This window comes from Ornithorhynchus anatinus, chromosome 1 (genome assembly GCF_004115215.2).
Source record: "Ornithorhynchus anatinus isolate Pmale09 chromosome 1, mOrnAna1.pri.v4, whole genome shotgun sequence".
NCBI classification, from domain to species: domain Eukaryota; kingdom Metazoa; phylum Chordata; class Mammalia; order Monotremata; family Ornithorhynchidae; genus Ornithorhynchus; species Ornithorhynchus anatinus.
In genome coordinates this window covers 168,006,357-168,030,390 of record NC_041728.1, presented here as the reverse complement: position 1 = coordinate 168,030,390, position 24,034 = coordinate 168,006,357, and the positions used below count along the sequence as shown (strand labels likewise).

At 46.8% G+C, this 24,034-nt stretch overlaps 1 protein-coding gene across 3 annotated transcripts in view; it reads right to left on the bottom strand.

The window, feature by feature from the left end:
- Window positions 1-24,034, bottom strand: part of PPP2R3A (protein phosphatase 2 regulatory subunit B''alpha) — a 114,769-nt gene that overhangs the window by 67,284 nt on the left and 23,451 nt on the right. For all 3 annotated transcript variants that reach the window (XM_029059712.1, XM_029059729.1, XM_029059722.1), the window contains exons 2-4: window positions 18,158-18,427; window positions 16,340-16,443; window positions 10,174-10,276 (exon numbers count right to left, since the gene is read on the bottom strand). In XM_029059712.1, coding sequence (XP_028915545.1) covers window positions 10,174-10,276; window positions 16,340-16,443; window positions 18,158-18,427 — 477 coding nt within the window. The remainder of the gene's footprint in view (window positions 1-10,173; window positions 10,277-16,339; window positions 16,444-18,157; window positions 18,428-24,034) is intronic.

Genomic DNA, 24,034 nt, shown 5'->3' with positions numbered 1-24,034 from the left:
ATCTGGGAGTCAGAAAATTCTGGGTTCTAATCCCCGTTCCGCCACTTGTCTGCTGTGTGACCTTGGACGAGTCACTTCACTTTTCTGGGCCTCGGGGGCCACACCTACAAGGGGGGATTAAGACTGTGAGCCCCATGTGGGACAGGGACTGTGTCCAACCTGATTAAATTGTATCTACCTCAGGGCGTAAGTGCCGGGGAACGTGGTTTTGTTTTGTTGGTATTTGTAAAGCGCTCACTATGAGAAAAGCACTGTTCCAAGCGTTGGGGTAGATACAAGTCAATCAGTTGGACACAGTCCCTGTCCCAAGTGGGGCTCACAGCCCCCATTTTACAGATGAAGGACCTGAGGTCCAGAGAAGTGAAGAGACTTGTCCAAGGTCACACAGCGGACACGTGGCGCAACCGGGATCAGAACCCAGGTCCTTCTGACTCCCAGGCCCGCGCTCTAGCCACTAAACCACGCTGCTTCTCAGGAAGGCTAAAGGCCCCAAGGAGGAGGAACCTGTGACCTTTCCTTATCAGCAGAAGTGAACTGGTGTTCTTCCTTTCATAGTTTAATTTACTTTGTTATTCTTTCCTGTTTTCTTTTTCATCCTCACCTCTAGATTGTGAGGCAGGGACCATGTCTGAATTGATTTCCTTCTATTTCTCCCGTTCACACATCGTCAGTGCTTAATAAATGTCATTACTCCTACCCTACAACTAACTCTTTTAAAGTGTTTACAGTGTCGTACATTTCCGGGTCAAGTCATATCCAGTCACTGCCTCTCTCTAGTCTGATACTAGAACACTGTGCTAAGCAGTTGGAAATATGAACACACAGTGACCTTTGCAGGCTCAAGAGTTCGAATCCCAGCTCTGCCACTTGTCAGCTGTGTGACTGTGGGCAAGTCACTTAACTGCTTTGTGCCTCCGTTACCTCATCTGTAAAATGGGGATTAAGACTGTGAGCCCCACATGGGACATACTGAGTCCCCTGTGTCTACCCCAGCGCTTAGAACAGTGCTCGGCGCATAGTAAGCGCTTAACAAATACCAACATTATTATTCCCCCCAGAGACAAATCTTCCTAGCTTAAGTTGGGGAACGAAACTAAGATTGGTATTTTTTAGACCAGATTCTCTATTCTTTATTCCCTTCTGTTAGGGGAAATAATAATAATGTTGGTATTTGTTAAGCGCTTACTACGTGCAGAGCACTGTTCTAAGTGCTGGGGGAGATACAGGGTCATCAGCTTGTCCACGTGGGGCTCACAGTTAATCCCCATTTTCCAGATGAGGTAAGTGAGGCACAAAGAAGTGAAGTGACTTGCCCACAGTCACACAGCTGACTAATGGGATTCGAACCCATGATCTCTGACTCCCAAGCGCGGGCTCTTTCCACTGAGCCACGCCGCTTCTTTGTCTCTCACCGGCTCTTAAATAGGAGTCCCTCTCTGTCCCCCGGTTGACGCTCTTTAATAATTACGGTATTTGTTAAGCGCTCACTATGTGCCAGTCGATTAGACTGCAAGCCCGTCCATTAGACTGTAAGCCCGTCAAAGGGCAGGGACTGTCTTTATCTGTTACCGATTTGTACATTCCAAGCGCTTAGTACAGTGCTCTGCACATAGTAAGCGCTCAATAAATACTATTGAATGAATGAAGACTAAGCGCTGGGCACTGTACTGAGCTCTTTATCCCAGTCATGACTCTATCGGTGACTTTGAGAACTTATTGCTTGCAGAGCACTACGCAAGCACTTGGAAGAGTACAACGCAACCGAGTTGGAAGACACCTTCCCTGCCCAGAGCGAGTTTATAGCCTAGCCGGGGAGAGAGAGCTTAAAATATTAATAACGGAGACGTACGGAAGTGCCGAGAGTGGGGTCAATATCAAATATTTAGTGTTTAAATGCTTCCTCTGCACCAGCAATTTCATTCCATCCCAAACCACTGACACCTGCAGCTTACACCTTCAGCAGGACAGATGTGCATTTGAATCATCACCCTATTTATTTTGCTTAATGAGATGTACATCACCCTGATTCTATTTATTTGCCATTGTTTCTATGAGATGTTCTTCCCCTCGACTCTATTTATTGCCACTGTTCTCGTCTGCCCGTCTCCCCCGATTAGACCGTAGGCCCGTCACCGTCAAAGGGCAGGGACTCTATCTGTTGCCGACTTGTTCATTCCAAGCGCTTAGTACAGTGCTCTGCACATAGTAAGTGCTCAATAAATACTATTGAATGAAGAAATGAATCAAGTTATATTAAAGTCAGTCTCCGTCGCTAGACTGACGGGGAAAGCGCCTGTATTGTACCAAGCGCTTAGTTCAGTGCTCTGCACGCATTATGCACACGCAATGAATACTATCGATCCATCGACTGAAGTTACGGACTATAGCGAAGACCCTCTAAAGAAGATATCTGGCTTCCTGCTGTGGATGACGATTTCCTCAAAGCTTTGATGATTTTCCATCACCAAGATCTAAACTTAGTGCTGAGGAGCCCGTAAGCAGATTCCGGTTCTACCCACTCCACCAGGGGAAGGCGGAAGAATAAATGTCGCAGGAGGAGGTGAGAGAAAAGACGGGAACGCTCTTGGGACCGCGCTGAATCGCTTGGGGAAGCACCATGGCCTAGTGGAAACACTTAATAAATAATAATAATAATGTTGGTATTTAAGCGCTTACTATGTGCAGAGCCCTGGTCTAAGCGCTGGGGGAGATACAGGGTAATCGGGTTGTCCCACGTGAGGCTCACAGTCTTAATCCCCATTTTACAAATGAGGTCACTGAGGCCCAGAGAAGTGAAGTGACTTGCCCACAGTCACACAGCTGACAAGTGGCAGAGCTGGGATTCGAACCCATGACCTCTGACTCCCAAGCCTGGGCTCTTTCCACTGAGTCACGCAATGAATGAACCAGGGCCTGGAAATCAGAGGTCCTGAGTTCTAATACTGGCTTTACCACTGGTCTGCTGTGTGACCTCGGGCAAGTCACTTACCTTCCTTGTGCTTCAGTTCCCTCACCTGCAAAATGGGGATTCAATACCTGTTCTCTCTCCTACTTAGACCGCGAATCTCATGTGGGACCTGATTATCTTGTATTTACCTCACTGCTTAGTGCAGTGCTTGGTACACAGTAAGCACTTAAGCGCCACAATTATTATTTTTGAGGAGCAGTGTGGCTTAATGGAAAGGGAACAGGCCTGGGAGTCAGAACACCTGAGGTTTCAACCTGGCTTTCCCACTTGTCTGCTGTGTAACCCTGGGCACGTCACTTCACGTCTCGGTGCCTCAGTTACCTCATCTGTAAAACGGGGATTGAGACTGTGAGCCCCAAGTGGGACAGGGACTGTATCCAACCTGATTAGCTTGTATTCACCCCAGTGTTTAGTACAGTGCCTGGCACATAGTAAGTGCTTAATCAGCGTGGCTCAGTGGAAAGAGCCCGGGCTTCGGAGTCAGGGGTCATGGGTTCGACTCCTGGCTCTGCCACTTGTCAGCTTTGTGACTGTGGGCAAGTCGCTTCACTTCTCTGGGCCTCAGTTACCTCATCTGTAAACTGGGGATTAACTGTGAGCCTCACGTGGGACAACCCGATTACCCTGTATCTCCCCCAGTGCTTAGAACTGTGCTCTGCACATAGTAAGCGCTTAACAAATACCAACATTATTATTATTATTATTAATTTTAATACCATAAAACAAAACCGAAAAAACAAACCTTCAATACTTTGTCCCTTCGAACCTTCTCACATTTCCACGCCTCTAGATCCTAAAATATCAGGAACTTCACTCTTAGAATAACATGTTCTTTCCACTCAACTCCAGAGCCTGTTAGAGAACCAATCTATCGATCAAGGGTATTTATTGAGCGCTTACTGTGTGCCGAGCCCTGTGGTAAGCGGTTGGGAGAGTACAACACAACAGAGTTGGTAAACATGTTGCTATGGGAAGTTACGTGGACTAGTGGAAAGAACCTGAGCCTGGGAGTCAGAGGTCCTGGGTTCTAATCCCGCCTCCGCCACTTGTCTGCTGTATAAGCTTGAGTTAGTTGGGTCACTTCACTTCTCTGTGCCTCAGTTACCTCATCGAGAAGCAGCGTGGCTCAGTGGAAAGAGCACGGGCTTGGGAGTCAGAGGTCATGGGTTCGAATCCCAGCTCTGCCACTTGTCAGCTGTGTGACTGTGGGCAAGTCACTTCACTTCTCTGGGCCTCAGTTACCTCATCTGTAAAATGGGGATTAACTGTGAGCCTCACGTGGGACAACCTGATTACCCTCTATCTACCCCAGCGCTTAGAACAGTGCTCTGCACATAGTAAGCGCTTAACAAATACCAACATTATTATTATTATCTCTAAAGTGGGGACTGACTGACACGTTCCCTGTCCAGATTGGGGTGGGTGTCCCCAGCTGGGATGTCCTCCTTTGCCACCATTCATTCATTCATTCATTCATTCATTCATTCATTCATTCATTCATTCATTCGTATTTATTAAGCGCATACTATGTGCAGAGCACTGTAGTAAGCTTCTGGGAAAGAACAATACAACAATAAACAGTGACAATCCCTGCCCAGCATGAGCTCACAGTCTAGATGGGGGGAGACAGACATTGATACAAATAAACAGACATCAAAACAACTAAATAAAATGACAGATATATCCCTAAGCTGTGGGGCTGGGATGGAGGGAGAGGGGGAGAGCAAAAGGAGCAAGTCAGGGTGAGTCAGAAGGGAGTGGGAGTTGAGGAAAAATGGGGCTTAGTCTGGTGGTTCCATCCGCACGGGAAAGATCTAGCGTCATTTCCGTTGTTTTCTCAATGGCGCAGACAATGCCCAGTTCAAGGGGTAGCTAACGTTAGGTGTGATGATTATTTAAAAGTGCTTTTTTGGCAATTGAGTGCCGAAAGAATTCGTTCTGAGTGGTTTCTCTTGGAGGAATTCATCCCCTAATGAATTCTGCGTCTCAACCACCACTGTTGTCTGGGGGTGCTAAAGGTCCTGAGCTCCACATCACCAGCTTGTCTTCCCAGTCAGACAGGCAACCGTACTTATCGAGCGCGTACTACGTGCAGACCGCTGTGCACTAATTGCTTGGGAGACTACAATATAACGGACGCATTCCCTGCCCTGCCCCTCGTCTGCTGTGTGACCTTTGGCAAGCCACTTCACTTCTCCGTGCCTCAGTTACCTCATCAGTAAAATGGGGATTAAAACTGTGAGCCTCACGTGGGATAACCTGATTACCCTATATCTATCCCAGAGCTTAGAACAGTGCTTGGCACACAGTAAGCGCCTGACAAATATAATAATAAGAATAATAATCATAATAACAAGCTTAAAGTCTAGACTAGACATGGATAGTTGGGGACCCCTGACTTGTGAACCACATACGCTCTCCTGGGAACCAAATCTGGCTATTGAGCAAAAGCACCCCCACACAGGGCCAGAGAGTGCAACGCCATTGTGTTGTACTCTCCCAAGCGCTTAGTACAGTGCTTTGCACAGAGTAATCGCTCAAAAAGTATGACTGAATGAATGCACTAATTAGCTTCTTTTCTACAGCCAAACACCCTGGCTTATTTTGGGCAGAGCACATGCCTACCGACTCTGTTGAACTGCACTCTCTCAACTGCTTACTACAGTGCTCTATATATTGCTCAGAGAACGCGCAATAAATACAATCGATTTATTGATTGATTTGTCAGGGAAAGCCCCCAGGAGGAGATGTGATTGGGGGCTGGGGGTTGAAGATGGGGAGAATGGTGGATTATCAGCTTTGAAGGGGAAGGGAATTCCAAGCCTGAGGGACGCTGTAGGCAAGGTGAGACAGAAGAGATGGAGGTAGAGAGAGTAGGTTGGCATTAGGGGAGGGGCGGGTGTGGGCTGAGCTGTAGGAGGAGATCAGCGAGGTAAGGTAGGAGGGAGAAAGCCAATTAAATGCTCTGTTTGTTGCTTCTGGTATTTATTTAGTGCTTACTATGTGTCAAGCACTGTTCTAAGCGCTCAGGTAGGCACGAGCTCATCAGGTTGGACACAGTCCTTGTTCCACATGGGGCTCACCGTCTTAATCCCCATTTTACAGATGAGGTAACCGAGGTCCAGAGAAGGGGATGATTTGCCCTAGGTCACAGAGCAGACAAGTGGCGGAGCCGGGATTAGAACCCGGGTCCTTTTGACTCCCTAGCCTGTGCTCTATCCACTAGGCCACGCTGCTTCCTGAATATCTCAAAGTGGATGGAATTATTATTATTACTATTACTACTACTATCACCACCACGACCAATGGCAGCGTGGTCTAGTGGCTAGAGCACGGGGCTGGGAGTCAGAAGGACCTGGGTTCGAATCCCAGGCTCCACTACCTGTCTGCTGTGTGGCCTCGGGCAGGTCACTTCACTTCCCTGGGCCTCAGTTACCTCATCTGGAAAATGGGGAATGGGACCGTGAGCCTCATGCGGGACAGGGACAGTGTCCTCCCTGATTTCCTTGCATCCACCCCAGTGCTTAGTACAGTGCCTGGCATATAATAAGCACTTAACAAATACTATAATAATAATAATAATTATTAAAACAGACTTTACAGAAACATCCCTCTCTAAACTAATCAATGACAATAATCCGGCTGGATTATTGTGTCAGCCTTCTCTCTGATCTCCCTTCCTCCCGTCACTCCCTGCTCCAGTCTATTCTTCATTCCGCTGCCCGGCTCATCTTCTTGCAGCAACGCTCTGGGCCTGTCACTCCCCTTCTTAAAAACCTCCAGTGGTTGCCCATCGACCTCCGCAAGAAACAAAACCTTCTCACTCTAGGCTTCGAGGCTCTCCATCACTTAGCCCCCTCCTACCTCTCCTCCCTTCTCTCTTTCCACTGCCCACCCCGCCCACTCCGCTCCTCTGCCGCCCACCTCCTCACCGTCCCCCGTTCTCGCCCATCCCACCGTCGACCCCTGGGCCACGTCCTCCCACTGTCCTGGAACGCCCTCCCTCCTCACCTCCGCCAAACTAGTTCTCTTTCCCTCTTCAAAGCTCTACTTAGAGCTCACCTCCTCCGAGAGGCCTTCCCAGACTGAGCTTCCCCTTTTCCTTCTGCTGTCCCTCTGCCCCCCCTTCACCTCCCCTCAGCTAAGCCCCCTTTTCCCCCCCTTTCCCTCTGCTTCTCCCCCTCTCCCTTCCCCTCCCCTCAGCACTGTGCTCGTCTGCTCAATTGCATATATTTTTATTACCCTATTTATTTTGTTAATGAGATGTACATCACCTTGATTCTATTTATTGCTATTGGTTTAATGAGATGTACACCCCCTTGATTCTATTTATTGCTATTTTTTGTGTCTGTCCGTCTCCCCGGATTAGACTGCAAGCCCGTCAATGGGCAGGGACTATCTGTTGTCGATTTGTACATTCCAAGCGCTTAGTACAGTGCTCTGCACATAGTAAGCACTCAATAAATACTATTGAATGAACTTTTTCAAAATACTGGCACTCTCCCTTCTTCCCTCCTAGACTTCAACTGTTCACTTTCTAAGGATTTCTTCCCCACTGCTTTCAAATATGTTTATGTCTCCCCTAACCTAAAAAAAAAATCCTCCCTTGACCCCACAGCTCCCTCCAGTTATCGGCCCCTCTCCCTCCAAACTTTTTGAGAGAGTTGTTTACACTCGCTGCTTCCACTTCCTAGCCTCCAATTCTCTCCTAGAAACCTTTGGATCTGGCTTCCTCCCCCTTCACTCCACAGAGACATCCCTCTCTAAGCTAATCAGTGACCTTCTCCTCGCCCACTCTGACGGCCTCTATTCCATCCTAGACCCCTCAGCCGCCTCTGACGCTGCAGACCGCCTCCTTCTCCTTAAACTTTATCCATCCTTGGCCTAACAGACACTTTCCTCTCTTGGTTCACCTCTTACTTCTCCGACTGCTCTTTCTCAGTCTCTTTCGTGGGATCCTCTGCCTCCCCCCCGTGTGAGAGTACGTGGATCCCTCATGGCTTATTTATAGGCTCCGTCTATTCTCCCTCTGCCCCTACTCCCTTGGAAACCTCATTTGCTCCCACGGCTTCAATTTACATCTCTAGGCCGATGATTCCCAAGTGTACATATCCAGCCCTGATCGCTCTCCTTTCCTGCAATCTCGCATTTCCTCCTAATAATAGCAATAATAATTGTGATATTTGTTAAGTGTTTACTGTATGCCAGGCTGCCTTCAAGATATATCTACTTGGATGTCCCACTGGTCCCCCAAATTAAACACATCCCAAACTGAGCTCCTTATCTCCCACCCAAATCCTGCCCTCCCCATGTCTTTCCCATCACTATAGACAACACCACTATCATCCTTACCTCAGGAGCCCATAAACTTGTCATTGTCCTAGACTCATCTCTTTCATTCCACCCACATATTCAATCTGTCACCAAATCCTGTCGGTTCTTTGTCAGCTGTGTGACTTTGGGCAAGTCACTTAACTTCTCGGTGCCTCAGTTACCTCATCTGTAAAATGGGGATTAAGACTGTGAGCCCCACGTGGGACAACCTGATTCCCATGTCTACCCCAGCGCTTAGAACAGTGCTCGGCACATAGTAAGCGCTTAACAAATACCAACATTATTATTACCTTCACGATATTGCTAAAATTCACTCTTTCCTCTCCAACCAAACTGCTATCACACTGTGCCCTCCCTTTCCTTCTGCCCCTCCTCCCCTTCCCACTACCCCTACTCCCTCCCTCTGCTCTACCCCCTTCCCCTCCCCACAGCACTTGTGTATATTATTTCTCTATTTTATTAATGATGTGCATATATCTATGATTCTATTTATCTATTTTGATGGTATCGATGCCTGTCTACTTGTTTTGTTTTGCTGTCTCCCCCTTTTTAGACTGTGAGTCCGTTGTTGGGCAGGGATTGTCTCGATCTGTTGCCGAATTGTACATTCCAAGCTCTTAGTCCAGCGCTCTGCGCACAGTAAGCGCTCAATAAATATGACTGAATGAATGAATGATCCAAGCACTTCTCCCATCCCGTCTTGACTACTGCATCCGCCTCCTCGCTGACCTCCCGGCCTCCTGTCTCTCCCTAGAAGCAGCGTGGCTTAGTGGAAAGAGCTCGGGCTTGGGAGTCAGAGGTCGTGGGTCTAATCCCGGCTCTGTCAAGTGCCTGCTGTGTGACCTTGGGCAAGTCATTTCACTTCTCTGTGCCTCAGTTACTGTAAAAATGGGGTTTAAAAAATGTGAAACTGGATTACCTTATATCTACTCCAGCACTTAGAACAGTGCTCCGCACATAGTAAGCATTTAAATACCATTATTATTATTATTACTCCAATCCGCACTTCACTCTATTGCACAAATCATTCACAAAAACGTTCAGTTCACATCTCCCCACTCCTCAAGAACCTGTAGTGGTTGACCATCCACCTCCTCATCAGATGGAAATGCCTTACCATCGGCTTTAAAGCACTCAATCAGCTTGCCCCATCCTACCTCACCTACCTAATCTCCCACTACAGGCTAATCTACTCACACTCCGCTCCTCTAGCGCCAGCTTACTCACTGGGCCCCGATCTCGACTATCTCGCCCCTTCCCACCTCCTCTCCCTAGCCTGGAACTCCCTCCCCCTCCACATACACCAGACCACCACTCTCTCCATCTTCAAAGCCTTACTAAGGTCACATCTCCTCCAAGAGGCCTTTCCCCAGGAAGCCCTCTTTCTCCCGGCTCACTTTCCCTTTTTCGTTGTCTCTGCACTTGGGTCGGTGACATTTGGACATTTGATATCCACCCCACCCACAATCCCACAACTCTTACGTCCGCATCTTTATATTATAAAGTACTTTTCAGATTAACATCTGTCATCCCTCCTAGACTGTAAGCGTGCTATGAGGAGGGAATGTGTCTGCTAATTCTGCTGTATTACACTCTCCCAAGTGCTTAATACAGCGCTCTACACATAGTATACGCTCAATAAATATGACTGAGTTATTGCCACTTACACCAGTGCTTAGAACAATGTTTGGCACATAGTAAGCACTTAACAGATACCATAAAAAATATTTGTGGAGCTGATGGTGGGGGGGCTGCTCTATTCTTCAGCCAGCAAAGAGCCCCAGTTAGCCTGGGAGCCTTACAACTTTCTCACGTGCCCCCCGACATCTCCTCCTGCCTTAAGCAAACCCCAGATCGGAAGGGACGATTACTTGAAGCAATGGGATGAAATCTTCCTGCTCAAGATAGTTGCAGTTGGGTTTTGCTAGAAGAGAGACAAACTTGGATGCATCATCGTGGTAGTTATAAAGCAATCTGAAAAAGAAACAAAAGTCTGTGAAAGGCAAGTACTCCCATTAGAATCGCTGATCAGCCAACTCAACAATCTGTAACTTCAGTTTGACCTCAAGGCCAATTATTTCAAGGATCAACTTGTTTCTTTCCAGTTATTAACCGTGCAGATTTTCCACGCCCTTGATTCCGTCAAAGGAACATCTCCGTAACGAGATGGCATTTTGTTATTTTGGTGGGATGATTTGGGCCGTGATTATGCTAGCAATTAAATTAAAAGAAGGCAGAAGAAATGAGATTGAAATCTTTTTGGCTGGCAGCCTCCCACAAAAATAATAGGGACACATCCAGATTCAGAGCCTCAGAATTGACGGCCAGAAATTTTTGACGGTTGACTGTGCCCAGGAGCTGCTTTCCAGGGGGGGCGGGAGGGTGGTGGTGAACTAGAAATCAGGCACAGAATCAGGTTCCAACAGAAGCTGAAACCCCCAAAACACTTCCATCTGTAACCCAGTGTGCTTGGCATTTTCATCCAGAGAATGTATTTTACAGATCTCTGTGCTGGCACCTTTCTATCAATCGACCAATGGGACTTGAGTGGTTTTTAACGTATTCGTTAAGTGCTTACGATGTGCCAGGAACTATACTAAGCGCCGGGGTCGATACATGCTCCCGGTCTTAATCTCCATTTTTCAGATGAGGTCACTGAGGCAGAGAGAAGTGAGGTGACTTGCCCCAGGTCACACAGCTGACAATTGGCAAAGCTGGGATTGGAATCCAAGTCCTTCTGACTCCCAGGCCTGGGTTCTAACCATCAGACCATATATAGAGCACTGCACTAATAATAATAATAATAATGTTGGTATTTGTTAAGCGCTACTTACGTGCAGAGCACTGTTCTAAGCGCTGGGGTAGATACAGGGTCATCGGGTGGTCCCACGTGAGGCTCACAGTTAATCCCCATTTTACAGATGAGGGAACTGAGGCACAGAGAAGTGAAGTGACTTGCCCACAGTCACACAGCTGACAAGTGGCAGAGCCGGGATTCGAACCCGTGACCTCTGACTCCCAAGCCCAGGCTCTTTCCACTGAGAGCACAACGACAGAGTAGATAGACATGATTCCTGCCCAAGGAGCTCACAATCTAGTGGGTAAAACGAACATTAAAATAAAGTAGGGGAAGAAACAGAGTATAAACATGTGTGCGCAAATGCTGTTGGAGGGGGTGGAGTGGGTAATTAAGTGCTTAGGGACACAGATGCAAGTATTAATTAAGTACTTAGGGATACAGAGGCAAGTGCCTAGACGATGTAGAATGGGGGAAAAATATGGTGGGGAGAGGAGAGTTTAGTCAGGGAGGGCGTCCTGGAGGAGATATCATTTTAGTAGGGCTTTGAAGACGGGGAGAGTGGTGGTCCATTGGATACCAGTGCTTAGTACAGTGCCTGGCACATAGTAAGCACTTAACAAATACCATAATTATTATCTTGAAGGGGGAGGGCATTCCAGGGAGGGGCGAGGACATGAGGGTTCGACAGTGGGAGAGACGAGATTGAGGCCCAGGGAAGAGAATGGTGGGGGTACCCATATCTGCTGAAGAAGAATATGGGGATCACGTGCTGACATTTAGCCCAAAACAGTGGGAACATCCCACTGGGAAAACAGGGGCAGGGAGTGAGGGTTGATGGCATCTTTTTTTTCAAAGGAGACGTTTCCCAGCGGGTGGAGAGGACGAAATTAAGGTTGAAGGAGAGAATTAAAAGGGAAGAGAGAAGGAGCGTGGCTTAGTGGCTAGAGCACGGGCCCGGGAGTCAGAAGGACCTGGCTGGGTTCTAATCTCGGCTCCGCCACGCATCTGCTGTGTGACCTTGGGCAAGCCACTTCACTTCTCTGGGCCTCAGTTACCTCATCTGTAAAATGGGGATTGTGGGACAGGGACTGTGTCCAACCCGATCACCTTGTGTCTACCTCAGTGCTTAGAACGGTGCTCGGCACGTGGTAAGCGCTTAACAGGTATCATTATCATTATTCAGGTTGATGGGATAAGGGAGGAAAAATCCTGAGGTTTGGCCAGGGCGGAGCTGTGGAAAACCCCAGAGGAAAAAGCCATCAAGGGATGGACTTTATCCACCAGCAGAACTTAGTGGAGCATAACAAGAACAGAAAGATGGCTGTTGTGGGGGGTGGATGGGAAAGGGTAGGAGGAGAAAGGGATGGTCGATCATGAGTGGAGACGGAAGTGTTCATGGGAACGCCCGGGTTGAAGAGAAGAGACCTGTAGATATGCGGGGTATCCTGTGGCAAACATGGGACTCTGGGACAAACTTCTGTCCCCCCGTTGCAAAAAGACCCAATGTGAAGTGGGCGAAAAACTTGGCATCTCACAGTAAACCCATCGAGAGATAGGGATTTGTCTTCCAGACACCGCCATCCTGATGGGAGCCAAATGAATTTCCTTTATCTTCTTGACTTTTGCATTTGTCACTATTATTTTGGCAAGATGGAATAAAACCTATCACAGGAGCCAGATAGCCCGTTCTTATATATGTCACGGCATTTAATAGGGTTTTATTATCCGCCGCAAGTTGTTTTATGGGTTTTAATTAAAGGCTTTCACTCACTCTATCCGCACCCCCCTCCCCCGCACTTTATGCGAAGCGTGCAAGTTTCCAAATCAGATCAACGAACACATTTGCAGAGGATAATTGGTCTGCTAACTTAAACCAACGGGCTTAGTTATTTTGCTCCCCAAATAGACATACCTTTGTGGAAGGAAAGTTATTATCTGTGTGGAAGTAGAGTTATTTCTGGTTTGGAGAACGGCTAAGATACAAACTACCACTAGAGGGCATTTAAAGCACCAGAACCTTAGATCCTGAGTCTTAGCAGACCCAGAAAAGGCTATTTTTTATGGATTTTTAAAAATGACAAAAAACCCACCCCTGGGTTAGTTCTCATTCCACGTGGATTTAGGGGACGTTTTCCAGAGTGCCTTAAAAAAAAAAGCTTGCCACCTCACCTTACACTTATGTCCCTAATAGTCTCTTTTCTGCTTCGCGAGAAGCAGCGTGGCTCAGTGGAAAGAGCCCGGGCTTGGGAGTCAGAGGCCGTGGGTTCAAATGCCGGCTCTGCCGCTTGTCAGCTGTGTGACTTTGGGCAAGTCACTTCTCTGGGCCTCAGTTATCTCATCTGTTAAAAATGGGGAATAATAATAATAATTATGGTACTTACTATTTGCAGAGCATTTTCTAAGTGCTGGGCTAGATTCAGGGTAATCAGGTTGTCCCACGTGGGGCTCACAGTCTTCATCCCCATTTTATAGATGAGGGAACTGAGGCCCAGAGAAGTGAAGGGACTTGCCCACAGTCACACAGCTGACAAGTGGCAGAGCCGGGATTTGAACCCGTGACCTCTGATTCCCAAGCCCGGGCTCTTTCCACTGAGCTACGCCCCCACGTGGGACAACCTAATTACCTTGTATCTACTCAGTGCTTAGAACAGTGCTTGGCACAAAGTAAGTGCTTAACAAATATCAAAATTATTATTATTATTATTATTGGAAGAAAACCCTTCCTTCTTTAGATGAAGTAAAAACAGCAGTTCTTTTCCTGCAGTCTGGTGAATGGTACTGCTTTAATCCTTCAGTTCGGAAATCGATCGAACAATAATCATATTTACTGAACACTTACTGCTTGCAGATCACTGTACTAAGCGCTTGGGAAGGTACAAGATGACGGAGTGGGTAGGCTTGTTCCCTTGCCCACAGTGAGTTTACAGTCGAGACGTCCACGCTCAACCATCTCCGTACTGTCTGAAACCAAAGACCCGGCTTGTCGATCTACTCAGATCAACCTGTTTATTGCATAATCTATTATAATAATAATGTTGGTATTTGTTAAGCGCTTATTATGTGCAGAACACTGTTCTAAGCACTGGGGTAGATACAAGGTAATCAGGTTGTCCCACATGAGGCTCACAGTCTTAATCCCCATTTTATAGATGAGGGAACTGAGGCACAGAGAAGTTAAGCTACTTGCCCACAGTCACACAGCGGACAAATGGCAGAGGTGGGATTGGAACCCATGATCTCTGACTCCCAAGCCCTTGCTCTTTCCACTGAGCCACGCTGCTTCTCACTATAGCTCTCAACCTCCCAGTTTATGTATTCCCACGTCATTCAGAACATCATCAGTTGCCTCTCGCTTTTCAAACTCTTCTCTCTGGGCGTTAGGCACCATGATTTGGGGGAAAGATCACAGGACTGGGGAGTTAGGAGACCCGGATTCCAATCCCAGCTCCACTGCTTGCCTGCTGTTTAGACTTGGGTAAGTCACTCAACCTCTCTGTGTCTCAGTTTCTTCACCTCCCCTCTTTAACTTCAAGGAAGGGCTGCACGGTCAGATGAATTTTATCTTCATTGCATTAGACTGTTATCTATAATCCCACCAGCCAACGCCGGTGTGTATTTACCTATTTCTACCCATTCTTTATGTTCATGTATATATGTCTAATCAATTATTTATTTTGATCACTCTTGACCTGTCTTGATTTACGCCGTTGAGTCATGTCTGACCCATAGCGATGCCACACCTCTCCCAGAATGCCCCACCTCCACCTGCAGTCGTTCTGGCAGTGAAGCCGTAGAGTTTTCTTGATAAAAATCTAGAGGTGGTTTACCGTTGCCTCCTTCGGCGCAGTAAACTCAAGTCTCCACCCTCCACTCTCTCCCCTGCCGCTGCTGTCCAGCACGGGGGAGTTTTGACTTGCCTTCCACTCGCTAGCCACTGGCCAAGCTAGGGATGGAATGGATATGCTTCTGCTTGACTCTCCCTCTCACAGTTGAGACTGGGAGACTACTGGAAACTCTCCAGATACGACCCTGAGAGGGCTGATCTCTCTAGCTGTAAATATTTTAACGGCTGTCTCCCCCATTAGAGTGTAAGCTCCTTGTGGGAAGGGAACATACCGCATCCTTATTCTGTACTTCCCAAGCGCCTAGTACAGCGTTCCAACAGCATCTAGTGGCTATTCAATAAATACAACTACGATGTGTACTTTTAGACTGTGAGCCCATTGTGAGCAGGGATCGTCTCTGTTGCCGAATTGTACATTCCAAGCGCTGAGTACAGTGCTCTGCACATAGTAAGTGCTCAATGAAAACGATTAAATGACTGATAATAATAATAATGTTGGTATTTGTTAAGCACTTACTCTGTACAGAGCACTGTTTTAAGCACTGGGGTAGACACAGGGGAATCAGGTTGTCCCACGTGGGGCTCACAGTCTTAATCCCCATTTTACAGATGAGGTAACTGAGCACATAAAAGTTAAGTGACTCGCCCACAGTCACACAGCTGACAAGTGGCAGAGCCTGGATTGGAACCCATGACCTCTGACTCCCAAGCCCGTGCTCTTTCCACTGAGCCACGCTGCTAATATTACCACCATCACCACCACTACCTCTGCCTCCACCAGCTACCTCGGGCAGCTCAGATTAACCAGCCGATTCCCAGTCCAAAGCAGGGCATCGGAAGCTTATAACTGGAACCTCACAACAACTAAAGTTAACGGAAATGAATCCTAGATTTGGATCACGGGAAAATGAGGGTAGAGTGTTTTCCACGGAGGGTTACCAGGCTGGAGTTTCCCTTCATCATATGAGGATTTTTGTCAGGTTTTCTACCCCCAGTCGGAAAGCCTGAATCACCTCAGAGCCTAGCCTCTCCAGACCTCCCCGCTTGCATATCTGGCTTGCCCAAAGTCGTCTACATTGCAAGCCTGATCACGTCAAGTCACTTCACCACGAAAGAACTGATTCCATTTCTGCGTGACCACACCCCAGAAAGTTAAAGAGAGGGCATGATTATTAAATCAGAATTCCCACAGTTCTACTTTACTGGCTGAGGTAATGGACGTAAGGAAATGGCTACTGAGTAAGGGCTGGAAATGGGTCCAAGAAGCTGCTATTTATTTCTGGGAAAGAAAGGGATTGATAGGTAAAAACAAAACAAAAAAAACCCAGCCAAATACAGAGTGGGTCAGATGAGCTTTCCCCTTGTTCGAGAATGACCGCTTTCACATACTTACTTTCTCCACATTGCTATAAATGAATGTACAGAGACGAATCCCGTCCTTTCTCCCCCCGCAGCATTGAACATAGGCGCTTTCCAATAGAGAGGGCAGCCACAGGCCTGCGAACACAAAGATGAATTGTAAACTAAGATGGAATGGAGAAATAGATGGACTGAAAAAGAAAAGGCCTTTTTGACTGTTTTTATGGCTCAGCTGCCTCTTTGGGTGGTAGGAAAGTGGGCAGATCTAATTGTAAGAATTCTCTAGCTGAGTGATAAGCATATCGGGTGATACGTATCATTTATGCACTTGGATCTGTGACTTTTGGGCATTTGATATTCGCCCCACCACCCAGCACTTCTCTTCATACCTTTGAATTATATATTCTAACTTATTTATATTAATGTCTGTCTTTCCCTCTAGACTGTGAGCTCATTGTGGGCAGGCAACGTGTCTGCTGTTGTACTATACTCTCCCAAGCACTTAGTACAGTGTTCTGAACATAGTAAGTGCTCAATAAATACCACTGAATGACTGAATACTGTTAATCTGAATTTATCTGTTTATCAGTCCTCTTGAAGCAAAGACTGCAGAATCAGAATGGCCTAATGGACACAGCACGAGCCCGGGAGTCAGAGGACCTGGATTCTAATCCCAGCTCTGCCTCTTGCCTGCTGTGTGCCCTTGGGCAAGTCGCTTCACTTCTCTGTGCCTCAGTTACCTCATCTGTAAAATGGGGATTAAGACTGTGAGCACCTTATGGGACGAAGACTGTGTCCAACCCGATTAGCGCTTAGTAGAATGCCTGGCACCTATGAAGTGCTTAACGACTACCATAAAAAAAAGGAAGGAGAGACAAGGAGATAAAAGAGTAAAGAGCACAAACATCAAGCATGCCCGCACAACAGTGGCCAACGATGTTCTGTGCACAATGTGGATCCCGCATTGACCTTTTCAGACACATACACACACACCACACACAGAGGCATACCCTTAATGGGAAACTTCACCATCAGTATTGTCGTCTTCGAATTCTTCAAATTGGAAACGGGGGGTAGAATTTTAAGGCTGTGTCAAGCCCCCCAAATAACGCCCAGAGACACACCCCTCCCTCCCCAAAATCAGGTGAGAAAGGTCAGGGCGGTGGGCTGTTTTTTAGCCCTCTTCTTAGCTTGCTCTTGCTCTAAAGCCTGCATCGTGAGGGGAAAACCAGAACAGCTTCACTTGTAGAAGAAATCAGTTAGGGGAATCTACTCAAACGGCACTGTTTATTCGAAAGTGATTGCCAGGGGGCAGTAGAAGATGGCTGAAAATCTCACAGAAGATATCAGGAGAAACTGGAACGAGGTAGCCGTTACTGATGATTGGAAATCATCATCTATAAAAAAGGCATTCTATTTCCCAATGTTCTAGGAGGGTTTGGGGAAGCTTACAATAAAAGGGGAACAGGTTACTTTTCTTTCTTTCTTTTCCCAATAATCTTTTTCATAGCTCCTCACGGTTCTTCCTTTCCTCCTAAGCCTCAGCACAAATAGTCCGAAGGGATTAAAATGGATGAGTTCATTTTCTGACCCAAACAAGTGATTAATTTCCCTTAAAGCCCTAAGCCTTTTCAGCATCCCCCTCTTTCATTTCCCGTCCACCTACATACACCCAGCAGGGCTGCCCCAATAATTTTTCAGGAGCCAGGTCTCCCAGCTTTTAGCCATTTTCTCCCCGCACCGCGGGCCGCCGTCCCAATCGCCATCAGCCTTGAATCGATCGGGGCAGTGCCCCGCACGAGCCTGGAGTCCGGTTGGCAATGCCCTTCCCGAGGCGGGGAACATACATTACCTTTGCAATTTTCCCCATTTCGTAGATGTCCGATTTCTCATCCTCGATTTCCCCAAAGGTGGCTTCGATTTTTGCTAGGGACTGTTCGTGGTTTGTGCAGGTATCGGGGAGGCCTTTGGGGAAGTAGAAGCGTGGAATGTTTACAGACGAAGGCGCGTGGCTGGCGGCATTATTCACGTTCGGGAGAGGGGACAGAGGGCGAGGGCTACTTGCAAAGTTTCCCGAAGGTGGAAGCGGTGTTGCGGCTTTCTTATCTTGCTTATTTTGAACCTAAAAAGGCAACATAAACACAACAAAAAATACTATCTTGATATAGAATAGAGCAGAGGCACGTACTATCGAGAGACCTTGCTGGTAATTGGAGAGGGCAGAGGCTCACCCGCCCATTTCTGCCTTCTCTTTTTAAATATACTGGCGCTTTTCCCCAGCCATGATAGATTTCAATTTGGCAGATTCAATATCACCCTATTTCTGTCACTCAAAATCATCAAAAGTCAATGTCCCTCTAGATGTTCTAAATATTTCTAGATCCCATTTTCCAATCTGACTGGGTGTTGGATCTTTCTATAATCTCTCAGTTCCCTTTCCTCATTGTGGCTGTCTAGATTTTAGTGATTCTCTTCGACACACGGATCTAGAATGTACGGGTGGCTCCTCTTTCATCAGTGTGATTGTCTAGATTTTATTTCCCGTCTTTCACCCTAGATCTAGAATGCACTGGGGGGGACTAAGCCTTTTTTTCCTTTTTCTGTAGTTTGTTTTTGGGTATAGTAGAATGCCATCTTCTATTCCTTTTCCTTCTGTTTATCATCTTGAAAGGGGCAAAAGGGCAAACTCCTGCCTTTGGGTTTTTGCTTCTAATTTCATATGTGATATTTCTGGTATCTTCACCCTGGGGGCTCTAACTTGTTTTTTGAGCTGGTTAAAGATTTAGGTAAGTTGTCAGGGTCAGTGATGATTGGTAAAAATTTCACTCCAGGCCAATTTTGTTTGTTTTTTATGGCACTTGTTTAGACTTGACGCTATATTAATGATAATAATGACTATGGCATTTATTAAGCATTTACTATGTGCCAGGCACTATATTAAGCGCTGGGGTGAATACAAGCAGATGGTGTTGGACACAGTCCCTGTCCCACGAGGGGCTCACAGTCTCGATCCCCATTTTACAGATGAGGTAATTGAGGCCCAGGGCAGTGAAGTGACTTGACCGAGGTTCCACAGCAGACAAGTGGCAGAACTGGGATTAGAACCCATGACCTTCTGACTATCCACTACGCCGTGCCCTTCAAATGGCTATTTGTTGAGCCCCGGTAGTTTGTCCCCATTAACCTCCTCATTATCATCTCACTTCTGGCCTCCTCTCTCTGCAGCGCCTACAGGACTCAGCAAAGGAAATATGCCTCCTCAAAGCCGCTTAGACACATGGAAATTATTCAGGGGGTTGTGGAATGTGGATCCTTCGGGAAGGGTGTGGAAGGGCACGGAGGATGAGAAAGTTTGAGTCACTGTTCCATAGCAATTTGGGCACACAAAGTCCTGATGTTCTTCTTAATTATCCGCTCCTTCATCGTCATTATTCTCATTAGCCACCACATTTTTAAAATATTACCTGTTTGCAAGCCTATGTTCTGCCTCTGGCCTGGAACTCCCTCCCTCCTTCGTATCTGACTCTCCCCATCTTCAAAGTCTTATTCAAAGCACATCTCCTCCATGAGGCCTTCCCTGACTAAGCCCTCATTTCGTCTTCTCCCACTCCCTTCTGTATCCTCTTTGCACTTGGATTTGCACCCTTAATTCACCACCCTCAGCCCCAGAACACTTATGTACGTATCCAAAATGTATTTATTTATGTCTCTGGCCCTCTAGACCGTAAGTTCGTCGTGGGCAGGGAACATGTCGACCAACTCTGTTAGAGTATACTTTCCAAGCGCTCAGTAAGTGCTCACTAAATCTGACTGGTGATTGATCGATGCATAGGGAATATATAAAAGTCTAAGTCATATGTAGTCTCTGTCTTCAAGGACCTTACGCTATAATGCATCCCTTGAATCAAATATCATTCTTCTTGAGAATTTTAAGTGCAATTGATCTTCAGTGAGTGGACCAATATCTCCTGAGATAATCAAAACTGACTGCGCTTGCTCCTGGATGTAGAATTTTAAGATTCCTACAGAGAAAATGGGCACTAAAATACGACTTGACATACTGCAGTGGCTGCAATTAAAACAAAACATCCTGCTTGATTGATTCAACCGTATTTATTGAACACTTACTGTGTGCAGAACACTGTACTAAGCGCTTGGAAACCACAATTTGGCAACAGATAGAGACAATCCCTACCAACAACGGGCTCACAGTCTAGAAACGGGCTCACGTGGCCTGGATAATCGTAGCTATTTATTTAGTATGGTATTTATTAAGCCCTTGCTATGTGTCGAGCACTGTTCTAAGCACTGGGGGTAGATACAAGTTAATCAGGTTGGACACAGTCTCTATCCCACTTGGGGCTCACAGTCTAAGGAGGAAGATGAATAGGTATTAAAACCCCGAGACATTCACAAGTGAACTGAATTGCCCAAGGTCACGTAGCAGAAAAGTGGCAGAGGCCAGGTCCTTTGACTCCCAGGCCCGTGATGTATCCACTGAGCCATGTTGCTTTCCTCACTACTGCTCCTCAAGATGAAGATGTCAATCAATCAATCACATTTGCTGAGTGCTTACTGTGGCAGGTCACTGTACTAAGTGCTTGGGGCTTAGGCTACAGAGTTGGTAGACATGTTCCCTGTCCACAATGAGTCTAAAGGGGAGACAGACATCACTATAAAAAAATTATGGGTAAGTACATAAGCTCATTATGGGCAGGAAACATATCTGTTAAGTTGCCTTGTACTGTCTCAAACACTTAGAACATTGCTCCGCACATAGTAAGTGCTCATTAAATTTCATCGATTGAATGATTGATAAGTGTTGGAGGGTTGCGGGATGGGTGAAGACAGGGTTCAAATACAAGTGCAAGGGTGACATACAAGGGAGTGGGAGAAGAGGAAATGAGGGCTTAGTCAGAGAAGGCCTCGTGGAGGAGATGTGACTTCAGTAAGATTTTGAAGGTGGGGAGAGTCATTGTCAGATTTGAGGAGGGAGGGTCTTCTAGAACAGAGGCAGGATGTGGGCGAGAGGTCAACGGCGAGATGGATGAGATACAGTGAGTAGGTTGGCATCAGTGTAGGGGCTGGGTTGTAATAGGAAAGTAGTGAGGTAAGGTAGGAAGGGGCAATACGATTGAGCGCTTTTAAGGAATTTCTGTTTGATGCAGAGGTGGGTGGGCAACCACTGGAGGTTCTTGAGGAGTGGGACGTGGACTGGACGTTTTTGTAGAAAAATGATCCAGACAGCAGAATGAAATATGGTCTGGAGTGGGGAGAGATAGGAGGCAGGGAGGTCAGCAAGGAGGCTGATAGAGTAACCAAGGCAGGGTAGGATGAGTGACTGTATTAACATGATAACAGTTTGGATGGAGAGAATAGGGCAGATTTTAGTGATCTTGTGAAGGTGGGACCGACAAGATTTGGTGGCGGATTGCATACGTGGGTTGAATGAGAGATATGAGTCAAGGATAATGCCATGAGGGGCTTGTGAGACAGGAAGGAAAGTGGTGCTGTCTACAGTTATGGGAAGTCAGGGGGAGGACAGGATTTGGGTGGGAAGATAAGTAGTTCTATTTTCAACATGTTAAATTTGAGGTGTTGGTGTGATTTCTGAGTAGAGAAGCCCAGAGGGCAGGAGGAAATATGAGACTGTAGAAAAGGAGAGAGGTCAGAGGTGGAGATGTAGATTTGGGAAATGGTAGTTGGAGCCATGGGAGTGAATGAGTTCCTCAAGTGATGAAGAACAGAAGGGGATTCAGAAATGAACCCCGAGGGACTCCCTCTGTTAGGGGGTGAAAGGCAGAGGAAGAGACTCCTTGTGAAGGAGACTGAAAAAGTACATCCAGAGAGATAGGAGAGCCAGAAGAGAACAGTGTCAGAGAAGCCAAGATTGGATAATTTTTTCTACGAAAAGGGTGTGGCTGACAGTTGAAAGGAGCTGAGAGGTTGAGGAGGATTAGGAGAGAGGAGAAGCTGTTGAACTTGGCAGGAAGGAGATCATTTGTGACCTTTGTGAGAGTAGTTTCGGCCGGGGGGAAGGCAGAAGCCTGATTGGAGGGGGTCGAGGAGAGAATTGGAGGAGGGGGACTGGAGACAGCAGGTGTAGACAATTTGCTCAGAGAATTTGGGGAGGAAGGGTAGGAGAGAGATGGGGCGATAACTGGAGGAAGCCGTGGGATCAGGGAAGAGCTTTTTCAGGTAAGGGGAGATGTGAGCATGTTTGAAACCAGTGGGGAAAAAGCCACTGGAGAGCGAACAGTTCAAGAGAGCGGTGAGGGAGGGGACAAATGCTTTGATAAGGTGCAAAGGGATGGGGTCAGATGCGCAGGTGGAGGGGTGGTTTTTAAGGAAGGCAGGAGATCTCCACTAGAGATACTGCTGGGAAAGATGGGAGAGTTGAAAAACGGGCAGGAGGAGGAGGGAATAAAGAGGAGCAGGGGAGATTTTTAGGGAGAATAATAATGTTGGTATTTGTTAAGCGCTTACTATGTGCAGAGCACTGTTCTAAGCACTGGGGTAGACACAGGAGAATCAGGTTGTCCCACGTGGGGCTCACAGTCTTAATCCCCATTTTACAGATGAGGTAACTGAGGCACAGAGAAGTGAAGTGACTTGCCCACAGTCACACAGCTGACAAGGGGCCGAGCCGGGATTCGAACCCATGACCTCTGACTCCAAAGCCCGTGCTCTTTCCACTGAGCCACGAAGTAATATGTAATTAGGTAAGATGCTCTAGGAGAATCAGAAGAGCATATTCATCATTTCAAACCATGACTATCATAGTGAAAAGCCAATTGAAGGTAATTTTAAAAAATAGCCTTTAGTAGACAGTTTCTAGTTCTTTTTGGCCATTATCCATGGAGTGCTTTGCAAACATCGGTGCTATTTTTTCCCTGCCATTCTATTCATATAGGCGTTTGGACCACTGTGTGGTCTTAATCTCCATTTTACAGATGAGTTTGCTGAGGCACAGAAAAGTGAAGTAACTTGCCCCAGGTCACATAGCTGACAAGGGGTGAAATCAGGATTAGAACTCAGGTCCTTCTGATTCCCAATCCCATGCTCTAGCTATTAGGCAAAGCAGTACCCTAAAAGACCCTGGTGGGGTTTGGAGTGGGCCATTCTATGAAATTTGCTACCTCACAAAATTGTGCTGGCAAAAAATATCAGTAGGTTCAAGAGGGTTTGGCTGACAGGCTCAAGTTGGACTATTAGGGGGTTATTATTAGGGGGCTATTAGAGAAGTAGCATGGCTCAGTGGAAAGAGCCCGGGCCTGGGAGTCAGAGGTCATGGGTTCGAATCCTAGCTCTGCCACTTGTCAGCTGTGTGACTGTGGGCAAGTCACTTAACTTCTCTGTGCCTCAGTTACCTCATCTGTAAAATGGGGATTAACTGTGAGCCTCACGTGGGACAACCTAATTAGCCTGTATCTCCCCCAGCGCTTAGAACAGTGCTCTGCACATGGTAAGCGCTTAACAAATACCAACATCATTATTATTATTATTATTAGATGCATCTCTAAACATGAAGAAAACTGTCTAGCCTTGGAAACACTATCTAAGATTAAGACTGTGAGCCCCACGTGGGACAACCTGATTCCCCTATGTCTACCCCAGCGCTTAGAACAGTGCTTGGCACATAGTAAGCGCTTAACAAATACCAACATTATTATTATTATTATTATCTAATCTGGGTTTCTCTGACACCGTCTTTGCCTAGTTCTCCTTC